This window comes from Capricornis sumatraensis, chromosome 19 (genome assembly GCF_032405125.1).
Source record: "Capricornis sumatraensis isolate serow.1 chromosome 19, serow.2, whole genome shotgun sequence".
NCBI classification, from domain to species: domain Eukaryota; kingdom Metazoa; phylum Chordata; class Mammalia; order Artiodactyla; family Bovidae; genus Capricornis; species Capricornis sumatraensis.
The window spans coordinates 25814101-25835028 of record NC_091087.1 but is presented as its reverse complement, the minus strand read 5'-3'; the positions used below and the strand labels follow the sequence as shown (position 1 = coordinate 25835028).

At 47.6% G+C, this 20928-nt stretch overlaps 1 protein-coding gene and 1 pseudogene across 1 annotated transcript; both read left to right on the top strand.

The window, feature by feature from the left end:
• Window positions 1-5677: 5677 nt before the first annotated feature.
• Window positions 5678-6511, top strand: LOC138095483 (myeloid-associated differentiation marker-like). Its single transcript, XM_068991517.1, has one exon. It carries the CDS (start codon window positions 5678-5680, stop codon window positions 6509-6511), a length of 834 nt encoding a protein of 277 aa, XP_068847618.1.
• A 4682-nt stretch (window positions 6512-11193) lies between these two features.
• On the top strand, window positions 11194-20030 carry LOC138095482 (myeloid-associated differentiation marker-like; annotated as a pseudogene).
• Window positions 20031-20928: the final 898 nt, after the last annotated feature.

Genomic DNA, 20928 nt, shown 5'->3' with positions numbered 1-20928 from the left:
CTAACAGAAGCAAAAGATTTTAAGAAGAAGTGGCAAGAATACACAGAAGAACTGTACAAAAAAGATCTTCACGACCCAGATAATCACGATGGTGTCATCACTCACCTAGAGCCAGACATCCTGGAATGTGAAGTCAAGTGGGCCTTAGGAAGCATCACTATGATCACAGCTAGAGGAGGTGATGGAATTCCAGTTGAGCTATTTCAAATCCTGAAAGATGATGCTGTGAAAGTGCTACACTCAATATGCCAGCAAATGTGGAAAACTCAGCAGTGGCTACACGACTGGAAAAGGTCAGTTTTCGTTCCAATCCCAAAGAAAGGCAATGCCAAAGAATGCTCAAACTACTGCACAATTGTACCTATCTCACACACTAGTAAAGTAATGCTCCACATTCCCCAAGCCAGGCTTCAGCAATATGTCAACCATGAACTTCCAGATGTTCAAGCTGGTTTTAGAAAAGGCAGAGGAACCAGAGACCAAATTGCCAACATCCGCTGGATTATGGAAAAAGCAAGAGAGTTCTAGAAAAGCATCTCTTTCTGCTTTATTGACTATGCCAAAGCCTTTGACTGTGTGGATCACAACAAACTGTGGAAAATTCTGAAAGAGATGGGAATACCAGACCACCTGACCTGCCTCTTGAGAAACCTATGTGCAGTTCAGGAAGCAACAGTTAGAACTGGACATGGAACAACAGACTGGTTCCAAATAGGAAAAGGAGCATGTCAAGGCTGTATATTGTCACCCTGCTTATTTAACTTACATGCAGAGTACATCATGAGAAACGCTGGGCTAGAGGAAGCACAAGCTGGATTCAAAATTGCCGGGAGAAATATAGATAACCTCAGATATGCAGATGACACTACCCTTATGGCAGGAAGTGAAGAAGAACTAAAGAGCCTCTTGATGAAAGTGAAAGAGGAGAGTGAAAAAGTTGGCTTAAAGCTCAACATTCAGAAAACGAAGATCATGGCATCCGGTCCCATCACTTCATGGGAAATAGATGGGGAAACAGTGGAAACAGTGGCTGATTTTATTTTTCTGGGCTCCAAAATCACTGCAGATGATGATTGCAGCAATGAAATTAAAAGATGCTTACTCCTTGGAAGGAAAGTTATGACCAACCTAGACAGCATATTGAAAAGCAGAGACATTACTTTCTCAACAAAGGTCTGTCTAGTCAAGGCTATGGTTTTTCCAGTGGTCATGTATGGATGTGAGTGTTGGACTATAAAGAAAGCTGAGTGCTGAAGAAATGATGCTTTTGAACTGTGGTGTTGGAAAAGACTCTTGAGAGTCCCTTGGACTGCAAGGAGATTCAACCAGTCCATCCTAAAGGAGATCAGTCTTGGGTGTTCATTGGAAGGACTGATGTTGCAGCTGAAACTCCAATACTTTGGCCACCTGATGCGAAGAGCAGACTCATTTGTAAAGACCCTGATGCTGGGAAAGATTGAGGGCAGGAGGAGAAGGGGACGACAGAGGATGAGACGGTTGGATGGCATCACTGACTCAATGGAGTTAGGTTTCAGTGGACTCTGGGAGTTGGTGATGGACAGGGATGTCTGGCATGCTGCGGTTCATGGTGCTGCAAAGAGTTGGACACGACTGAGTGACTGACCTGAGCTGAGCTAGAAGGGCCCACGTTTGGTCACAGTTCCTAATGTCCACTCTGTTTCCCTGGGCTCTTCTACCCTGGTGAGTTCCCAGCCCCCAGCACATGATAGCTCCTCCCGGGGCTTTGAGGGAGCCTGCTCAGTCTGTGGGTTTGGGTTCAGTGTTCCTCATTTTTTTAATCCCTCTCGTTAGACATCTACCACCCTCCTATCCTGGTTGTGGAGGTGGGGTAGGTGGGGAGGGGGAGGTTTCCCAGAGGCTTCTCTATAAATGAATGGTACCAACATGGGCTTCCCACTGAGTCCCAAATGCTTAATGCGATGCCCAAGGCTGAGATTGGCCTGTCCCTGCCAGACTCTCCTCTCTCTCTCCCATAAACATCGCTCAGACCACCTGCCCCCTGTCTTCTGCCCCTTACCACAGCAAGTGACCCTCCCCCCGCACAACCCTGGTTCAGGAGCCCCTCATTTCCTCAGGGTGCACCTGCCAAATCCCAGTACACTCTCTGAAAAGGGTTTAATCCAAATATTGGAAAATTCAAAGCAATGCACCTTTTGCAAAGTTTTCAATAGTCACATTCTAGAGGGTCATACAGTGGGGTTCCCCAGTGTTTGAGACTCACAGGGGAGGGTCCGGTGATCTAGAGAAGGGGAGGGGGTAAGTCCAAATGCCCACGGGAGCCGGGAGGGAAGGAAATAAGTAAAGGGGATGGAGAGGACTAGGGCCCCTGGAGAGGACCAGCTGCACCTGTCGGGGGTGGTGGCAAAGATGCCCTGGGCATGACACGAGCTCATGCATATCAAACAGGAAAAAAGATACAGATACTCCCCACAAACACACGAGCATGTATGCACACACATGTCTAAATATGATTTCAGAGCATATGAAATGTGTTGAAGGCTGTACATGAGGTTGAGCATGTGGATGGAGAGGTGGACAATCCTGTGAGCAGCCAGGAAGCCTGGCCACGCCCAAGAGGGGAAACCGGGACATGCGAGATGATCATAGTCCGGCTTTACGTCAGTGATACATGAGAATAAGAGAAATATGGAAAACTACGCAAAGATATGACTGGAAAACAGTGTAGAGGACAGAGCAGAGGCTCAGCTCCAGCCACCTCCCCCAAGGGAACACAGCCCAGTGACATCAGATCTCCTGAGGCTTAAAGGAGCAGGAAGTTTGGATTTTCGTGTGAAATTAAAAGAATGGGCAGCTACCAAACACTTAGGGAAGAAATCATCTCTTCCAGAAAACACTGTGAAGGAAAACTAAACACATTAAGGGACCGCCTCCAGTACAAAGTGGTTTACAGCCCCTGATCTGGAGCAAACCAGTCTTGCATGAGCTTATGTTCCGAGTGGGGCAGGGCCTTCTGGATCCTCTCTGAGGGAGAGGGAGGGGAACAAGTAGCTGGGATGACTGAGTGTACCATGTGCCAGGCCCTCTGATGAGCACATTACGTACTTTTTATTATACTTTCTGTTGACACAGAGTAGGTATTCAGCGCATTGCTCAGATGGGGAGACTGTGGTTCTGTAACTTGCCAGGTTCCTCTATGACACACAGCCTCCTTGTAACTCTGAGTGTCCATCTCCCCTCCTTCTTCTCTGCCCTTCTGGTACCTCCTCCTCCTTCCTCTGTCCCGGTCATGACCCTCCCAGCTCACCATCTTCCAGTCCACACGTCTGGCTGCTGGGCAGGCAGGGCTCAGCCATATCCAGGCTGTGCTCTGACAGGGACACCATGTCCAGGCTCACAGATTAGACTGGAGGGGTTGCTGGGGAGACTCAGGTAAAGCTGCTGCTTTCCAAGTGGGGGAATTGAGGCCCAGAGAGGGCACAGGCCTTACCCAGTGTCACACAGCAGGAACCTCATCCTCTCCTTCTCCAAGCTCTGCTTCTGTGGTGTTAAATGGATCCAAAGTTATTATTTAGACTTAAGTGTAAATTGCAGGGTCATTTTAACAGTAAATTTGGAACAAATTCAGGAAGAGTCAGAGTGACACCCCAGCCTCTCTCATGGCCCACTGGGAGGCCCACAGGCTGCAGGGTTCCTCTGGCAATTGGGGCTCAAGGAGCTTTGTGAGGCCAGAGAGGTTCTCAGGTTTGCTCCGTGTTTCTCTTTCCGCCTCAGCTTGTCCCAAGGCTTATTATCAGCAAAGGTGACAAGGCCCCTGATGGCAGGAAGTCGGCTGGGGCTCAGGGCATTGGCCCTTCAGCCCTGGGGGCCTCTCAGCAAATAGTCCCTTGGTAGCAGGGCAGCTGTCCCTGAGGAAGGGGCGGGCTGGGAAGGGCCTCACTCCCCCAACATTGGACCCTGGAGGAGCCCCTGTGTGAGCAGGACTGCAGCCCTGGCTGGCGGGACTGTCTTGGGCAGGTGACCTGGGCAATTCCATGGTCTCCAGGGTCCCTGCCACTCTGGCCACATGTCCCTGTCACAGCCCTGAAGCCCCTTCAGTCCCCTGTTCTCCTGACTCAGTTCCAGTCCAGGCCCCTCCTCCATGTGGAAAGTTGGCTCCATGCCTGCATCCCTTCTGGGTCAGAAGACACCTACTGGGCTGCCTCAGGACCACTGGGACCCTGGGACCCCCCCAGTCATCTCCACTCTGCCTCCTGCCCACCCCAGTCCTGGGAGCATCCTCAGGACTGTCTCCTCCCAGGGGTCCTGCAGGGGCCTCCTCTTTCAGCTCCTGCCCTTAAAAAGGGGCCAGTCATCTGTCCATCCCCACCCCCTCCCCAGGATGCCCTGAAAGGCTCCCCATCAGCATCAGACACAGCATCCTTGTTCATGTGCAATCCCTTCTTCCCAGTTTGGAAGCTGCTAACCAGTCTCCCACGCCAGGAAAATCCTGCTCAGGTAGGACTACTCTTAGATCTTTCCAGACTCCCAGCTGGATGGCAGATTTGGAGCTTAAGAGCCAAACATTATGTCAATTTACTCTGTGATTCCTCCAACACACTTCACCTTCGAGTCATGCTGGCAGAGGGGATTCACAACAGTCCCTACTTGCAATGTCATTTTGTCCCCAAGGCTTTGCTCTCACCGCATGGCTCCTCCCTGTTCATCCCTGAAGCTGCCTTCCTCTTGGTGGGGCTGTTTCCCCTCAGATGGCAGCTCCTTCTATTGATGACTGCAGGGAGGACAGGCCGGGACACTGTGTCTTCAGGTTGCTGTGGAAGGAGGCTGTGGCCCTGAAGGGGTGTTCTGAGTCCCAGAGCCCCGAGCTTTGGTCCTGGGCTCCCACCCACAGGCCCTGCTGACATGTGGGCTGTACAGCCAAGTGCTCAAAGCCACAGCTTTGGTATTGTTATCTAAGTTCCCACTCCTATCCATGGAACCTCGTGGTAGACATTTGATTCCCTGAGCCTTATTTTCTCTTTTGTCAAATGGTAAGCAGTGCAATGTACAATTCCTGTTCTAAAAACGTGGGGGTCAGATCTTCTCCAGAATTCAGAATTTTTCTTCTTCAGACAGGTGACATGATGCATCTGCTGTATATGACATCACGCCACACTGGGGTCTGAAAGCACCTTCTGAGCAAGCACAGTAGCATTTCTGCAACTGAACTTTCAAAGTTTAACACTAAGTGAAATAAATAAGGATCATAACTTCTCTCATGTTCATTCAGATAAAATGTTCTTACGAAACAAAATTTTAAAACTCTTGCATATTTCACAGCTTTGAAGATTAGGATTACAGATAAAGACCATCCTACCCTGTGTCTCTGACAGCAATGGCAAAAAGTTCAAAGAGATAAGTAATGTTCATGGTTTGGGTCAAACCCAACCCAGCTGTGAGCTTGGGATAAGACAAGCCCGTGACAAGGTCAAGGGTGATGGGTGGCAAGAACCATTCTGGAGCAGCTGTGCTCCAAGTGTCTGGGCCGTTGGTTCCAACTCCACAGATCCTGAGCCTCAGCTGACACTGAACCCTGAACTTTTTCTACTTGTCTGACTCAGTCCACCTCCTGAGCTCCTTCACGAAGACCACAGCCATCCTGATGTCAGTGATCCACATGACCATGTGATTGTCCTCAGGCCTGGGCTCTGTGACCATCATGGGCTACTTCTTCCGCCTGCTGCAGCTGCTCTCCACCTGTGTGGCCTTATCCCTGGTGGCCAGTGAGAGCGCTTGGAGTGCGGACGTAAGTAACTGGTCCATATTCATCTGGTGCTTCTGCTTCACCGTGAACCACTTTATCGTCCTAGTTGAGGTATGTGGACTCCAGGAGGAATGTTCTTTGTCCTGGGACAAGTTTCTCATCACCTACACCTGCCTCTCTGCCCTCATCTGCCTCTCAGCCTCCATCATGTACCCCATCATCCATCTTCAGATGTTGAGTTATGGCACCCAGCGGAACCATGCTATTGCCGCCTCTGCGTTCTCCTGTATTGCTTCAGTGGCTTATGCCGTGGATGCAGTCTGGACCTGTGTCAACACTAGTGTGCCCTCCTGCTCCTTTATCGGCCTGCTGAAAAGGCTAGAGATCACTGTGGCCTGTGGCATCCTCGCCTTCATCATCAGCACCTTCCTGTACCTGCACCAGCCGGCCCTGCTGTGGTGTGTGGCCGTGTACTCCATCTGCCTCTTCCTGGGGGTCATATCCTTATTGCGGCACTGGTGTGACTGTGATAAGAGTCTGCCCTCCTCCCGTTTTGTGTTGGGGCAGACCGTGCTCGCCGTCCTCCTCTACACCACTGCTGCTGTCCTCTGGCCTCTCTATCAGTTCAACGAGCAGTTTGGCGGGAATCCCCAGCGGTCCAGAGATGCAAGCTGCGGTGCTGGGTTTAGTGTGTGCATCTGGGACCAACAACTGGCTGTGGCCATCCTGACAGCCATCAACCTGCTGATTTACGTGGTTGACCTGGTGATTTCAGCCTCCCGGATCTGAGGTGCTGCCTGGAGGCTCCTGATTGCCTCTTCTCACTGGAGGTTTCTTTACCGAGCTCTGACATTCTCTGACGTCTTCTCCCTGGCTCCCTCTCTCCCTCCTCAGGTCCTGGCCCACTCATCTCACTCTCCTTTCTGTTTCCTTCCCTCCTTCTGCTCCATCTCCTTCCTGTTTTGTGAGGTTGCCCACACCCTGTTTTGCCTCTTTCTCATTTTTTTCTACATTTCTACTCTTTGTCCCTTTTTGGGTCATTCTTGGTTTTCTCGTCTCCTGTGTCCTCACCATCTCTCCCCATTTTCCTTCTTCTGATCCATCAGGACCTGAGACTCCTTTCTCCTCTGCCCACTGCCCCCTCCCACCTCCTGGGGTGCTGACTGCACAGAACACAGCCCTCTGTGCAGCTGTTCACACCCTGGGGCTCCGGAGGTCCTCATTGCAGAAGTGTGTCTGTCCCCCTAGCAGTGCATTAGTTGGTGTGTGTATGTGTGTTTGGTAGGGAGCAGGAAGGAGGTTATAGCTAGGGATTGGGCCACCTTTCTTCCTGTGTAAGGTGGTATACAGTGTTCCTCCCCTTTAAGGTAAAAGAAGTAGTCCGGAGGTCAATAATTTCCAGTGAGTTGTAAGCTTAAAGCAGAGACCTTGGATCCAGAGGCCCTACCTGATGCTCTGTCCTACCTGAGATTGGCTCCAGAATATTGTGGACTCATTAAATACCTGCTGCCTAGAGCTCATTTTAAAGCTAGCGAAGGGCAGATGGCTTCCAGTCCAACTACTTTCTGGGGAATCAAAAACTGAACTGGCAAAGAGCTGCAGTTTCTTGAAGACAACACCCCAAAGTATTTCAGAGGTGCAGCAATGTGACCCACCATCCTCAGTGCTAAAAACAGCAGGTCCTGCCTCTGCAGGGAGAACATGGACACTGACAGCCTTGAAGTTGATGTTAGACTGGGTACCGTTTCCGTTCTTTTTTTTATCACAAAGGTAAAAATTACTGTGTGGCCTTATTCTTAAGGGAGAAGTGCCTTTCAACCCTTTTTGGATTAGTAGGTGGGTTGGTTGAGTGGGTATCATTGCTTCAATAGTCAAAGTATTAATTTTGCTTTCCTTGACTGTGTGTTGCACACACGAGTTTCTGTGTGCCAGTTGCTTTCTACTGCTGTTTCTGCTTCTCTAGGATTCACATATAATGTGATCTATATGCGTGCTCGCTCAGTCACTTCAGTCATGTCTGAGTCTTGGCTACCCCATGGACTGTAGCCTGCTAGGCTCCTCTGTCCATGGGATTCTCCAGGCTAGAATACTGGAGCAGGTTGCCATGACCTCCTCCAGGAGAACTTCCCAACCCAGGGATTAAACTCGCATCTGTTATGTCTCCTGCATTGGCAGGTGGGTTCCTTACCACTAGGGCCACCTAAATGTGTAAAATATTTAAAAATTCCCTGGAGCCTCTGGTTCCCATCAATCCCTGCTCTGAATCATAGAGAGAAGCCTTCTCCTGCATCTGCAATGTACTTTTTAAAACCTCAGTAGAAAGATAGAAAAATCTCCATAAAATTAACATAATCTAATTGACTCAAATTTGTCTAGAGTTCAGAAGCAACTAAGTAGATTTCCATTCTCACTCAAACAACTCTCTCTGCAAGCCTGTCTCACTGTCTCCCAATTTCTACATTGGCCAGAGCCTAGAAGCTTGGCCCAGCCATGGAAAAGTAGCCTATGGGCCCTACCCCATTGCCCAGTACCCTGTCCCCTAGCTTTTAAAGGGCCCCTGTCAGAACCTGGATGCCTTTCCGTAAAGCTGTGCGCCTGTGTGCATGCTCTGTGTGTGTTCCAGGCCACGGGTGCACTGACACCAGCAGCCCTTCACAGTAACTGGTGGCCTAAGTCTCCTGTCTTCAGACACAGAGTCTCAGAGCGCAGCATCCTGGCGTCACCAGGGCCAGAGGGGCCAGGAAAGCAGAGCTGTGGGGGAGGGGAGGGAAGGCCCCTGCTGCTGCCCCTCACTCCTGTACTGGGAGGAAGCGTGAGCTCTTCATGCTGTGGAAGGTGGGGTGGTGGGGGAGGGCTCCCAGGAGGGGCTTTCCATGATCAGAAAATCACAAAAAGTGATTAAATGAAACTCAAATTTGAAGGCAAGACAAGAAAAATTTCAACATAAAAAAATTTTCTCTGCCCTTTGGCACTCCCCCTCCTCCTCCAGTGTCCATTGTACACCTGCATTGTGTTAAACAGCCCTCCTCAGAGGAGGGTTTGGCCAAAAAGATCAATTTTTCTTCTAGTGCCAGCCATGTAACTCCTTAGAAGATAACACCGCTTACCTACTCATGATTTGATTAATGTCACTACTTATAATTAATTTATTCTGCTTATTTTATAAAATTGTTATTTCTTGCATTAATGAATGTGTGTTTTAGACTGTGGTTAAAAAATAATAATAATGATGATGACCAAATACTTGAAATGACTGGCCTGATATATAGTCTGTAAGAGCTATATGATTATAATAGTGTGACTCTGGCTATGGGAAGAAGCAAAGGAGGGAACCCTTTTCTGGAGTTGACAGACTAGTAAGACAGGTGGCCCAGATGATTAAGGTTACTGTTACCAGGGCTAGGTGAGTAATTGCACACCGATTGGTCAGTCAGCAAAATCCTTTCCTGACTTGGGAATGAGCATTTCTAGACTCCTGGAGCAATTGGTCAAAAATGCTCTCCAAACCTTGCTGGAAATTAGGAGGGAACTAGAAGGGATTGTGTAATAAAGAATGTTGCCCACCACCCAGCTCTACAAGCATCAAGTCATTAGTCACTGCAGTCACTGATCTACAATCCACCCTGAAAGGAATTCAGGGCGAAGATAACCATGCGGCCCTTTCTGCTCTGGGCAAACTGGCAGAACCAGCCCTCAGATACTTATGTATTTTTAGGAGAATTTTTTATAAACATGGTACCTTGCATCTTCCCATACTTAGAAAAGAACCAAAATGATTAGCCATGGTATCCAGTCCTTTTGAAAAGCAGTAACTTTGTCAAGATGTGAGCTTGGTTGTGTGTATCCCTTCACCAAAGTCACATACACACTGCCCTCAACCCCTAACCACTTTGGAACAGTTTTCACAGCTTTCTGAAATTGTCTCTCTGGTTATAATTCTTATGTTGGCTTGAATAAAAATTTCCATTTCTTTCTTAACTGACTATTAATCAATTTTTTCATCGATATAAGCAAATATGCATTTATCTCCATAAGTTCGGTGCAGGAATCTCATATTTGTATACTTTCCTGAATCAAATTGAACACAACTCTGGGACCTCACTTCCCAGGAGAATGGAGATGCCTCTGTGCTTTAGTAAAAGAACCATTGTCCAGGATGGGATCACCTGAGGGGCTCACTGGCCAAGCCTGTGGTTCATGAGGGTGGCTGTTCCATCCCTCCTGTTGGGAGTTAAGGGTCATTTGTCACAATTCCAAGGCTGGTCCAGTCCCCTCACTGTGGAGCTCAAAAGAGAGTAGAAAGGTCCTCTGCTTAGTCCAACCCTCTCATCATAGAGGAGGAGCAGCTGGACCCCAGGGAGGTGTAGGATGTGTCCAGAGTCACCCTGTGTGTGGCAGAGTCAGAGTCAGGACCCAGGTGTCCTGTTCCAAGACCAGCTGTCTGTCCATGGCCCCATGCTCCTTGGGACAAGCATGGCAGCAGCATCCTCCAGGCTGGGATTCTGCCCCGTCCACCCTCATTCTCCACAAACCTGCCCTGTCCCCCTGAGGAGGGCACTCACTGCTGCTGAGTCAGTTTCCTCATCTGCTAGATGGGGGAGGGGTGCCAGAGACCCCTGGTGCCTCCCAGCCCCCGCTCTTCCCAGTGTCCCTGGACTTGCCAGTCTTGGAGACTCAGACGTGGAGATGGCAGCTGGCTCCCTCCCCTCTGGCCACCCTCTCTGCTTGTTCCCTCTTGGCTGCTAGGTCCTGTTTATTGGTCACATCCTTTCTGATTACACAGATCCTCCTTCCCCATGACCTCTTCTTGGTAGGGAACATGTTTCTCTCTCATAACCTGAGTTTCCTCAGTCACTTCCCAGGGGTCCAACTCTCCAGTGATTTTTGTCAGAAACACAAACTGCTTCCAGGCGCCCCACAGTCTGAGTTGTCCCAGGCTCCCTTGTTCCTGTATTCTTGACTTTCCACCTCTTTTGAGTCCAGTTCAGCAGCCATTTGTAGGAAGCCATTACTTTCTGGGCTTCCCTAATGGTTCAGTGCTAAAGCATCCACCTGCCAAAGCAAAAGACATGGTGCCTCGATCCCTGATCCCGGAAGATCACACACACCTTGAAGCAACTTAGCCTGTGCACCAGAACTACTGAGCCTGGGCTCTAGAGCCCAGGAGTCAAAACTACCGACGTCTGAGTTCCCTACAGCTGGTGCTCTGAAACAGAAGTCATCACAAGGGAGAAGCCCAGGCACGGCAACTAGAGAAAAGCTTCCCAGCAACGAAGACACAGCACAGCCATAAACCAATAAATAAAATTATTTTTTAAAAATCACCTGACTTACTTCTTCAAGGCCAGCTTCCTACTCTAAGCCCCATGAGTCCACTGATCTCCTGGGATGGGGTCTAAGAGGTCTACTAAAGCCTTGTAATGAATGTAAGATTTCCAACGTATGTACATTTGTATTTCTGGGATAGTCGTATGCTCAAAGGGATTTATGTGCAGAAAAGGTAAGAGTTCCTAAGGGACTCTCATAACTTCCAAAAAAGTAGGATCTCCTAAAATTGCTGAACCAAACAGAGTAAGTGAGGGAGTATGGATTTGAGAATCTCTCTGGGTTGTCTGTCTGGAGCACTGACCTCCCTTGGCCTCAGGAGAAGCATGTTCAGAAACATTTGGTAGCTTTTCTGAGCGTTTAATGTCCCCAGATCATTTCCTTCCCAAACTACAGCATCAGAGCATCCCTGGGTGGAGGGACCACTTTAGAACTTTAGTTCAGTTCTCTACCTTGTACCCCAACCCTAGGCTCATCCATCATTTCCCAGAGAGAGCTCTGTACAGTGCTCCTCAGAGTGTGGTTTGTGGATTAGTGCTGATTGCAAATTGTTCCTTGTCCACAATGAGATGAAGTTCAGAGAGTGAGAGGGAGCATTTAGAAACTTTTAGAGGAACTTGACTTTGTACAAAGATCCAGGAGTGTGCTCAGAGTCAGCAGATTGGAGTTTAAGTTTACTGTAGCTGTGGCAGGACAGTCAGGACCCAGATGAAGGAGGCTGGGCCACTGAATCAATGCTCTGCTTCCTTAATCAAGAAAAACAAAAATAAAGTTAGTAAAACTAAACAGTGGGCTTAGTGAAGCTGGAAAAAATGTGAATTACACAAAAACTAATATGTTAAATTATTGTCTTTTATTTTGTGATAATATGGGAGCTAATTGTCAACAACTATTTTTTCATACAGGGTTTCCCTGATAGCTCAGTTGGTAAAGAATTCACCCGCAATGCAGGAGACCTGGGTTCGATCCCTGGGTTGGGAAATCCCCTGGAGCAAGGGAACGGCTACCCACTCCAGTGTTCTGGCCTAGAGAATTCCATGGACTGTATAGTCCATGGGGTCACAAAGAGTCACACATGACAGAGTGGCTTTCACTTTCACACTTTCACTGTTTTATACAAAGTAAAAGTGTAACTGAGGGGAAGCTCCTATAAGAGTAGTCAAACTATGGAACAAGCTCCTGCAGTTTCTGCAAGATGATTTGATTCCAACTTTTTAAACACGTCAACTGGACAATTAGATTAGCTTATCTATCCTATAACTTCAGGACTTTAATGATTTATGACCTGCATTCTAATGAAAAAGGTACTATGCTTTTTATTAGATATTTTTCATGTATCATTAGAGTCAGACACGACTGAGCGACTGAACTGAACTGAACTGACTGATCATTTTTATTAAATTCACCATTCTATGAACATATGTCAGATTGATCCTTCTGAAACTTAATTATTTACTTTGAACAGTTACAAGATGCCAGTTTGTTTATTTATTATGTTTTTATTTGGCCCCTCCACACAGTATGTGAAGTGAAAGTGAAAGTCACTTAGTCATGTCCGACTGTTTGTGATACCATGGACTATACAGTCCCTGGAATTCTCCAGGTCAGAATCCTGGAGTGGGAAGCCTTTCCCTTCTCCAGGGGATGTTCCCAACCCAGGGATCGAACCCAGGTCTCCGGCACTGCAGGCACTTGTGCCCCCGCATTGGAAATGCAGAGTCTTAACCATTGGACTACCAGGGAGTCCTGTGAAACTTTACTTTAAAAATTAAATCATTACCCTTCTCAAAAAATCTCAGACATTTTTTGAAAGAATAATTAAGAACCTATACAACTTGGCACTGACTTGTGTTTCTTGCCTTATTGCTCACTGTTGTTGTTTGTTTGGTGTTTTTTTAATGATAATTGTATATGTTTAAGGTGTTTAGTGATATCTTACTGGGGTTATAATTTGCATTTCTCTCACTATTAATGAGTCTGAGTATTTTTTCATGTGTTTACCCACCATTCACGTGGACTTCCCTGGTAGTTCAAATAGTAAGGAGTCTGCCTGCAATGCAGGAGTTCTGGGTTCAATCTCTGGGTTGGAAAGATCCCCTGGAGGAGAGAATAGCTACAGACTGCAGTATTCTTGCCTGGAGAATCCCATGGACAGCAGATAGTGAAACTTAGGCACAGTGTTAAGTGGTAGGGCCAGAACTTGAACTCATGACAATTTGATTACAAAGTACATGGCTTCCTGGTTGTTCCCAGAGAGATGAATTTCTCAGACCAGACACTGACATCTAACATAGAAAGAGAAGCCACAGAACTTGTCACTCAGTCTGGGGTTTGTCCTTCAGGATTTGTGTGTAAAGAACCCCATGAATGAATCCCATGGAGCCTGGTGGGCTACAGTCCATGGAGTTGCATAGAGTTGGACACAATTGAGCAACTAACACCATTCCCATATCTGTCCTTGCAAATTATTTTGACCTATTTTTTACAATCAAACTGTGCCATTTAAATTAAATGATCTATTTCTTATATTAACTTTCATTTTTCCAACATAGCACAACTATTGATTAGCACAGTTTATACACTTTTCCCTCAAAATTCTCCAAGCCAGGTGTCAGCAATACGTGAACCATGAGCTTCCAGATGTTCAAGCTGGTTTTAGAAAAGGCAGAGGAACCAGAGATCAAATTGCCAACATCTGCTGGATCATCGAAAAGGCAAGAAAGTTCCAGAAAAACATCGATTTCTACTTTATTGACTATGCCAAAGCCTTTGACTGTGTGGATCACAATAAACTGTGGAAAATTCTGAAAGAGATGAGAATGCCAGACCACTTGACCTGCCTCTTGAGAAATCTGTATGCAGGTCAGGAAGCAACAGTTAGAACTGGACATGGAACAACAGACTAGTTCCAAATAGGAAAAGGGGTACATCAAGGCTGTATATTGTCACCCTGCTTATTTAACTTACATGCAGAGTACATCATGAGAAACGCTGGGCTGGAGGAAGCACAAGGTGGAATCAAGATTGCCAGGAGAAATATCAATAACCTCAGATATGCAGATGACACCACCCTTATGGCAGAAAGTGAAAAACTAAAGAACCTCTTGATGAAGGTGAAAGAGGAGAGTGAAAAAGTTGGCTTAAAGCTCAACATTCAGAAAACGAAGATCATGGCATCTGGTCCCATCACTTCATGGCAAATAGATGGGGAAACAATGGAAACAGTGTCAGACTTTATTTTTCTGGGCTCCAAAATCACTGCAGATGGTGACTGCAGCCATGAAATTAAAAGATGCTTACTCCTTGGAAGGAAAGTTATGACCAACCTAGATAGCATATTCAAAAGCAGAGACATTACTTTGCCAACAAAGGTCCATCTAGTCAAGGCTATGGTTTTTCCAGTGGTCATGTATGCATGTGAGAGTTGGACTATAAAGAAAGCTGAAGGCCGAAGAAATGATGCTTTTGAACTGTGGTGTTGGAGAAGACTCTTGAGAGTCCCTTGGACTGCAAGGAGATCCAACCAGTCAGTCCTAAAGGAGATCAGTCCTGGGTGTTCATTGGAAGGACTGATGCTGAAGCTGAAGCTCCAATACTCTGGCCACCTGATGCAAAGAGCTGACTCATTTGAAAAGACCCTAATGCTGGGAAAGATTGAGGGCAGGAGGAAAAGGGGACGACAGAGGGTGAGATGGCTGGATGGCATTACCAACTCAATGGACATGGGTTTGGGTGGACTCCGGGAGTTGGTGATGGACAGGAAGGCCTGGCGTGCTGCAGTCCATGGGGTTGCAAAGAGTTGGACACAACTGAGCGACTGAACTGAACTGATACACTTTTCCATAAGAGTACGAGTACTGATTAGGTGAATTTACTCCATCTAAATCATTTATCTCTTATATGAATTTCATTTTTGTAAAATAGTAGCCATTCTTGTAGACTCATAATGCCTTGAAGCAAGACTTAGAGGGTAAAATACCAGATTACAAATTTTAAATTAGAGTTCCATGGTACCTAAAGAAATTATTTAAAATATCACACTTAAATCAGTAAGATAACTCAAACATCTTAGGAAGTTTAGTTGATATTTAACTGGGTTGTCTATTATTAAGTTGTGTAACTTCTTTCTACATTTCAGCTACTAGAGACAAAAAATGTAATCTTTGTCACAGCTTTAACAAGTTTCCAGAATAACCTGTTGACCTTTTGCCCTAGAGAAGGGAGATCACATGGATCCCAGGACCCCTTGTCATATCCTGTGACCCCAGTGTGTGAGGCTCACAGGAGACTCACTGATCACCACAGAGAAGGGTGGTCAATCCAAATGCCCACAGGAGCCAGGAGGGAAGGAAATAAGTAAAAGAGATGGAGAGGACTAGGGTCCCTGGAGAGGACCAGCTGCGCTTGTCGGGGGTGGTGGAAAAGGAAGATGCTGTGTGATGATACAGTCTCAAGTTTATAAAATCGAAAATATCTATAGGTGTGCCCTACACACATGTACATATGTGAAATGTGCTGAAGGCTGTACATGAGGTTGAGGACACGGATGCTCCCTGGTTGGAGGGGTGGACGCTCCTGTGAGCAGGCAGGAAGCCTGGCCACACCAAAAAGAAGAAACTGGGCACATGTGAGATGATCATAATCCTACTTTGTCAATTATACATGAGAATAAAAACATAGAAAATCAAACGAAGATGAGAATCAAAAAGAATATAGAGTAAAGGGCATAGCAGCTGATCTTATGAGCTAGAAGAGCTGGAAGAGCTAGAAATCTGGATTTTCATGTGAGATGGAAACACTGTGCATCTACCAAACACTTGAGGAAGAAATGCAGCTGATTCTACACATCTCTTCCTGAAAGCACTGCAAAGGAAAACCGAACACACAGGCAGATCACATCCAGGACGTACAAGTTTGCAGCCCCTGATCTGGAGCAAATCAAGCTTGCATGTGCTTATGTCCAAAGTGGAGCCAGGAACTTCTGGGTTCTCTTTCAGGAGGAGGGGAACAGGTAGGTTGTATGGATCCAGGGTGACAGGTGCCAGGCCCTCTGAGGAGCCCTTCACATAGTTTCATTCATTTAATTGATATATAAAGGCTTCCCTGGTAGCTTAGAGGGTAAAGCGTCTGCCTGGAATGTGGGAGACCCGGGTTCCATCCCTCAGTTGGGAAGATCCCCTGGAGAAGGAAATGGCAACCCACTCCAGTACTCTTGCCTGGAAAATCCCATGGATGGAGGAGCCTGGTAGGCTATAGTCCATGGGGTCACAAAGAGTAAGACACAACTTTGTATAGTTTGTTTGTATAGTAGGTATTCAGCCCATTGCACACATGTGAAAACGGAGGCTCTGTAAAGTAACTTGCCAGTTTCCTCCAGACTCCACAGTCTCCTTGTCACTCTGAGTGTCCATCTCCCCTCCTCCTTCTCTGTCCTTCTGGCACCTCCTCCTTCCTTCCTCTGTCCAGGCCATGACCTTCCTGGCTCACTGTCTTCCAGTCCACACGCTTGGCTGCTGGGCAGGCAGGGTTCAGCCACATCCAGGCTGGGCTCTGAAGGGGGATCCATGCCACACTCACAGATTAGAATGGAGGAGGGGCTGCTGGGAGACTCAGGCAAGCCTGCTGATTTACAGGTGGGGAAACTGAAGCCAGAGAGGGCACATGCCTTATCCAGGGTCACACAGCAGGAATCCCCATGTCTTTCCTCCGAGTTCTCCCTCTGTGGAATTAAGTGGATCTAAATGTTCCCCATCAGCATCAGACAGAGCATCCTTGTTAATTTCCAACCCCTTCTTCCCAGCTTCGAAGCTGCTAACCAGTCTCCCAGGCCAGGAAAATCCTCGCTCAGGTAGGAGTACTCCTAGATCTTTCCATCCTCCACCTGGATGGCAGCTTTGGAGATTAGAAGCCAAACATTATGCTAATTTATTTATTTTTTATTTTTTAAATTATGAAAATATGATAACACATTTACAGGAGACTTGCAAAATACAGAACAAAGTTACATATGTATATGTAATATAGGTATGTATGTAATATCCATTACATATTACAATTACTTTTTAAGTAGATAAAGTATAATTTTTAGTTAGCATTTTAATAGCAAACTCCCCAAAATTAATAGAATGAAAATGCAGAAAAGTATAGTTGACCTGAAAAGCACTATGAACCATTCAACATAATTAAGATTTATACAATTTCCACACAACAGCAAGATACAAATTCTATTCAAGTTTCCATAGACGAGAAACCCGGAGACACTGGAACATATCCAGGGACATAAAACAAGTGCAAAAATTTCGCGTTCTAAATGTGTTCTGTGGTTCCTCCAGGACACTCCTCCCTGGAGTCATGCTGGGTGGGGGTCTCTCTTCCCTAAAGCAGAAGAGTCACATTAAGTTAAGGCAAAACTGGGTGGAGGAGATTCACAACAGTTGCTACTTTCCACGTCATCTTGTTCCCACGGCCTTGCTTGGGGGTCTCCCTTCTCCAATGGGGAAGAGTCACATGTGAAAGCAAAACTGAGAGAGGGGATTCACAACAGTCCCTACTCCCATGTCATCTTGTCCCCATGGCCTTGCTCTCACCCCATGGCTCCTCCCTGCTCAACCCTGAGGCTGCCCTCCTCCGGGTGGGGCTGCATCTCCTCAGACAGCAGCTCCTTCTAGTGATGCTACAGGGAGGACAGGCCGGGACACTGTCTTAGTTTGCTGTAGAAGGAGGCCGTGGCCCTGAAGGCATGTCCTGGGTCCTGGAGCCCTGAGGCTTGGTCCTGGGCTCCCACCCGTGGGCCTTGCTGTCACGTGGGCTGTAGAGTGAAGTGTTCACACACACAGCTCGGCGTTTTCATCTGGGTTCCCACTTCCTAGCCTAACAAACTTAAGCTCCCTGTTGAGGCAGTCTAAGTGCAGGTTGGAAAAGAACTTCTGGACACAGCATTTCAGAAGGAAGTGTTTATTAGAAAGAAAGAACAGAGATAACAAATTGGGCACTGGAAACACAGCAGGCTGACCTGACAGACCAGGGAGTCGACAGTTTTCGACAGCAGCCAATTTTTATAGCTTCAAGACAAAGAAAATTCCTGCTGGAAAGTTGGTGTTAGGTGACTGGTTAGGGCGCTATAGGGTGACTACCAGGGTGGGCTTTTTTTTTGCCTCATTTGGGGCCAGAAAGGCTGCTGGTTATGATCTGGGGGTCTTTTGGCCATGGTGACAAAGGGGCTCTAGTCATCTTCTGAGGTGACCTGGGTTCTCGGCTACACTTCTATGGCCTTGGTACAAGGTCTTGAACCTGTGGCCTTGGGGCAGGACTCAACATCTCCCAGCCCTAATTTTCTCATCTGTAAAATGGGTTAGCAGTACAATCCAGTCTGTTTTTTTAAACTCTTGGGGTCAGATAAGGGCCAGAACTCAGAATTTTTCAGCTTCAGACTGGTGACATGGTGTATCTACTCCATATGACATAACAACATCCCCCTGGGGTCTGAAAGCACCTTGTAAACAAACATATTAGTATATCCTCAACTGAACTTTTGACCATTCACACGAAGTAAAATGTCTGTTCAGGTCAAATTTTGTTCCCAAATAATTTTTTAAATTTTTGCTTTCAATTTTGAGAGACTTGAAGGGTTGGGATTGCAGATCACAACCGTCCTACCCTGTGTCTCTGTAGATAATGACACACAGTCACGGCAATCCAAAATGTTCATAGTTTGAGGCCAGATTCAACCCAGCTATGAGTTTTGGGATAAGACAAGTCTCCTGACAAGGCCAAGAGTGATGGGTGGGGAGAACCATTCTGGAGAGGCTGTGCTGTTACCCGAGCGTCTGAGTCACTGATTCTAACTCCAGCCATCCTGAGCCTCAGCCATCACAGGGCCCTGAGCCTTTTCCAGGCATCTGACTTACTCCCCCTCCAGAGCTGGATCTTTCTTTGGTGAGTTTTCAGTGGCCACTGCTATAGTAGCGACTGTGATCTGCCTGACCGTCACAGCGCCGTGTCCACCAGGTGGACATCCCCAGGCCTGGACGGCTGGGTCCAGGCGTGCTGCCTCCCCAGCCTGCCACAGCTCTTCTCCACCTGCATGGCCTTCTTGCTGGTGGTCAACACGGGCGTTGAGAACAGGGACAGAGGTAACTGGTCCATGTTCAGTTGGTGCTTCTGTTTCACTGTGACCCTCTTCTTCTCCATGTAGAGCTATGTAGGCTCCGTCCAGCTTTCTGTTCTTCTGGTACAACCTCCCTGTCACCTACGCCTGCTATGCTGCCCGCGTCTGCCTCCCAGCCTCCATCGTCTACTCCATTTCACTCATCCACTTCCTGCCTGTGTTCCTTACTGGGACCAGGCCATCACCACCACCGCATTCTCCAGCTTTGTGTGTGTGTTATATGTCATGGATGTGGCCTTCATGTAGAACAGCTAAAAGCTGGATGATATCACCGGCTGTGTGCACACCATGCCAGGCCTGCTGAAGGTGCTGGGGACCTTCGTGGCCTGTGTCATCTGCATCTGCATTAGCAACACCTCCCTGTACCTGCACCAGCTGGCCCTGGACTGGTGTGTGGCCGTGTGCCCCATCTGCTTCATCCTGGGAGCTGTGGCGCTCCTGCTGAAGCTGGCTGAATGGGAATACCGGTTGCCCATCCTGTACCCTATTTTCCAGCTTGTTGTATGCACTCTGTTTTACATTCTCCTCTACTTTAGTGCTCTGATCCTCTGGCAGCTCTACCGGTTCTGCGAGGAGTTCGGGGGCCAGCCCCAGTAGTCCAGGGTTGTGAACTGCAGTGACGAGCTCACCTACACCATTTGCACCATGGACCGGGGACTGGCTGTGGCCATCCTGACATTCATCAACCTATTGGTTTATGTGGCTGAACTGGTGTACTGGGCCCACTAGGTTTCTGTAGGGTCTCAGGATGTCTCCAGTGCTCCAGACTCTGTTTGGTCCCATCCGGTGTCTTTACAGAGCTCTGTCGTCTCCTGATGTCGTCTTCATAGCTCCCTCTCTCCCTCCTCACATCCTTCCCCATTCATCTCACTCTCTTTTCTGTTTCCTTCCCTCTTTCTGCTCTGTCTTCTTCCTGTTTGTATGGTTGCCAGTATCCTGTTTTGCATCTTTCTCTTGCTGCTCTCATCTTTTCTACATTATCTGCTTTTTGCTTCTTTTCTGATCATCTTTGGATTTCTCATCTCCTGTGTCTTGATCACCTCTCCCCATCTTCCTTCTTCTGATCCATCAGGACCTGAGACTCCTTCCTTCTCTGCCCACTGCCCCTTCCCACCTCCTAAAGTGCTGACTCCACAGCACACAGCCCTCTGTGCAGCTGTTCATACCCTGGGCCTCTGGAGGGACCTCATTGCCAAAGCATGCCTGTCCCTTGGTATATGTGTAATGGGTTTGAGGGTGGGGGTGGGTAGCTAGGCAATGGGCCCTCTTTTTCCCAGGAGAGGGAGTATACACTGTGCCTCCCCATTAAGTTAAAAAAAAAAATCTCTGGAGGTCAGTAATTTCCAGTGGGTAGGAGTCTTGAAGCAGAGACCCTGGTTCCTGGGCCCTAGCTGGTGTTCAACCCTGCCTGACGTTGGCTCCAAAAATTTTCCAAGCTTACTGAAAACCCACTGCCTGCAGAGGCCGTCTTAAAGGAAGCAAAGGATGAAGGCCTCCCTATCCCAGCTACTCTCTGGGGAATCAAAGTAGGAGCTGGTAAAGAATCCTAGAGTCTTGAAGACACCTGTCTGCAGTGTTGATGGGGGGCAGTGATGAGGCCCTCCTGACTCAGTGATCTAAACAGCAGGTCCTGTCTCTGCAGGGAGAAGATCATGGCCATTGCAGCCTTAAAGGTGATGTTAGCCTGCCTGGGATTTTTCCTTTTCTTTTCCTG

What these genes read in the sequence shown, in the direction of transcription:
- LOC138095483 (XM_068991517.1), top strand. Translation starts at nt 5,678, where the DNA reads ATGGGCTACTTCTTCCGCCTGCTGCAGCTGCTCTCCACCTGTGTGGCC.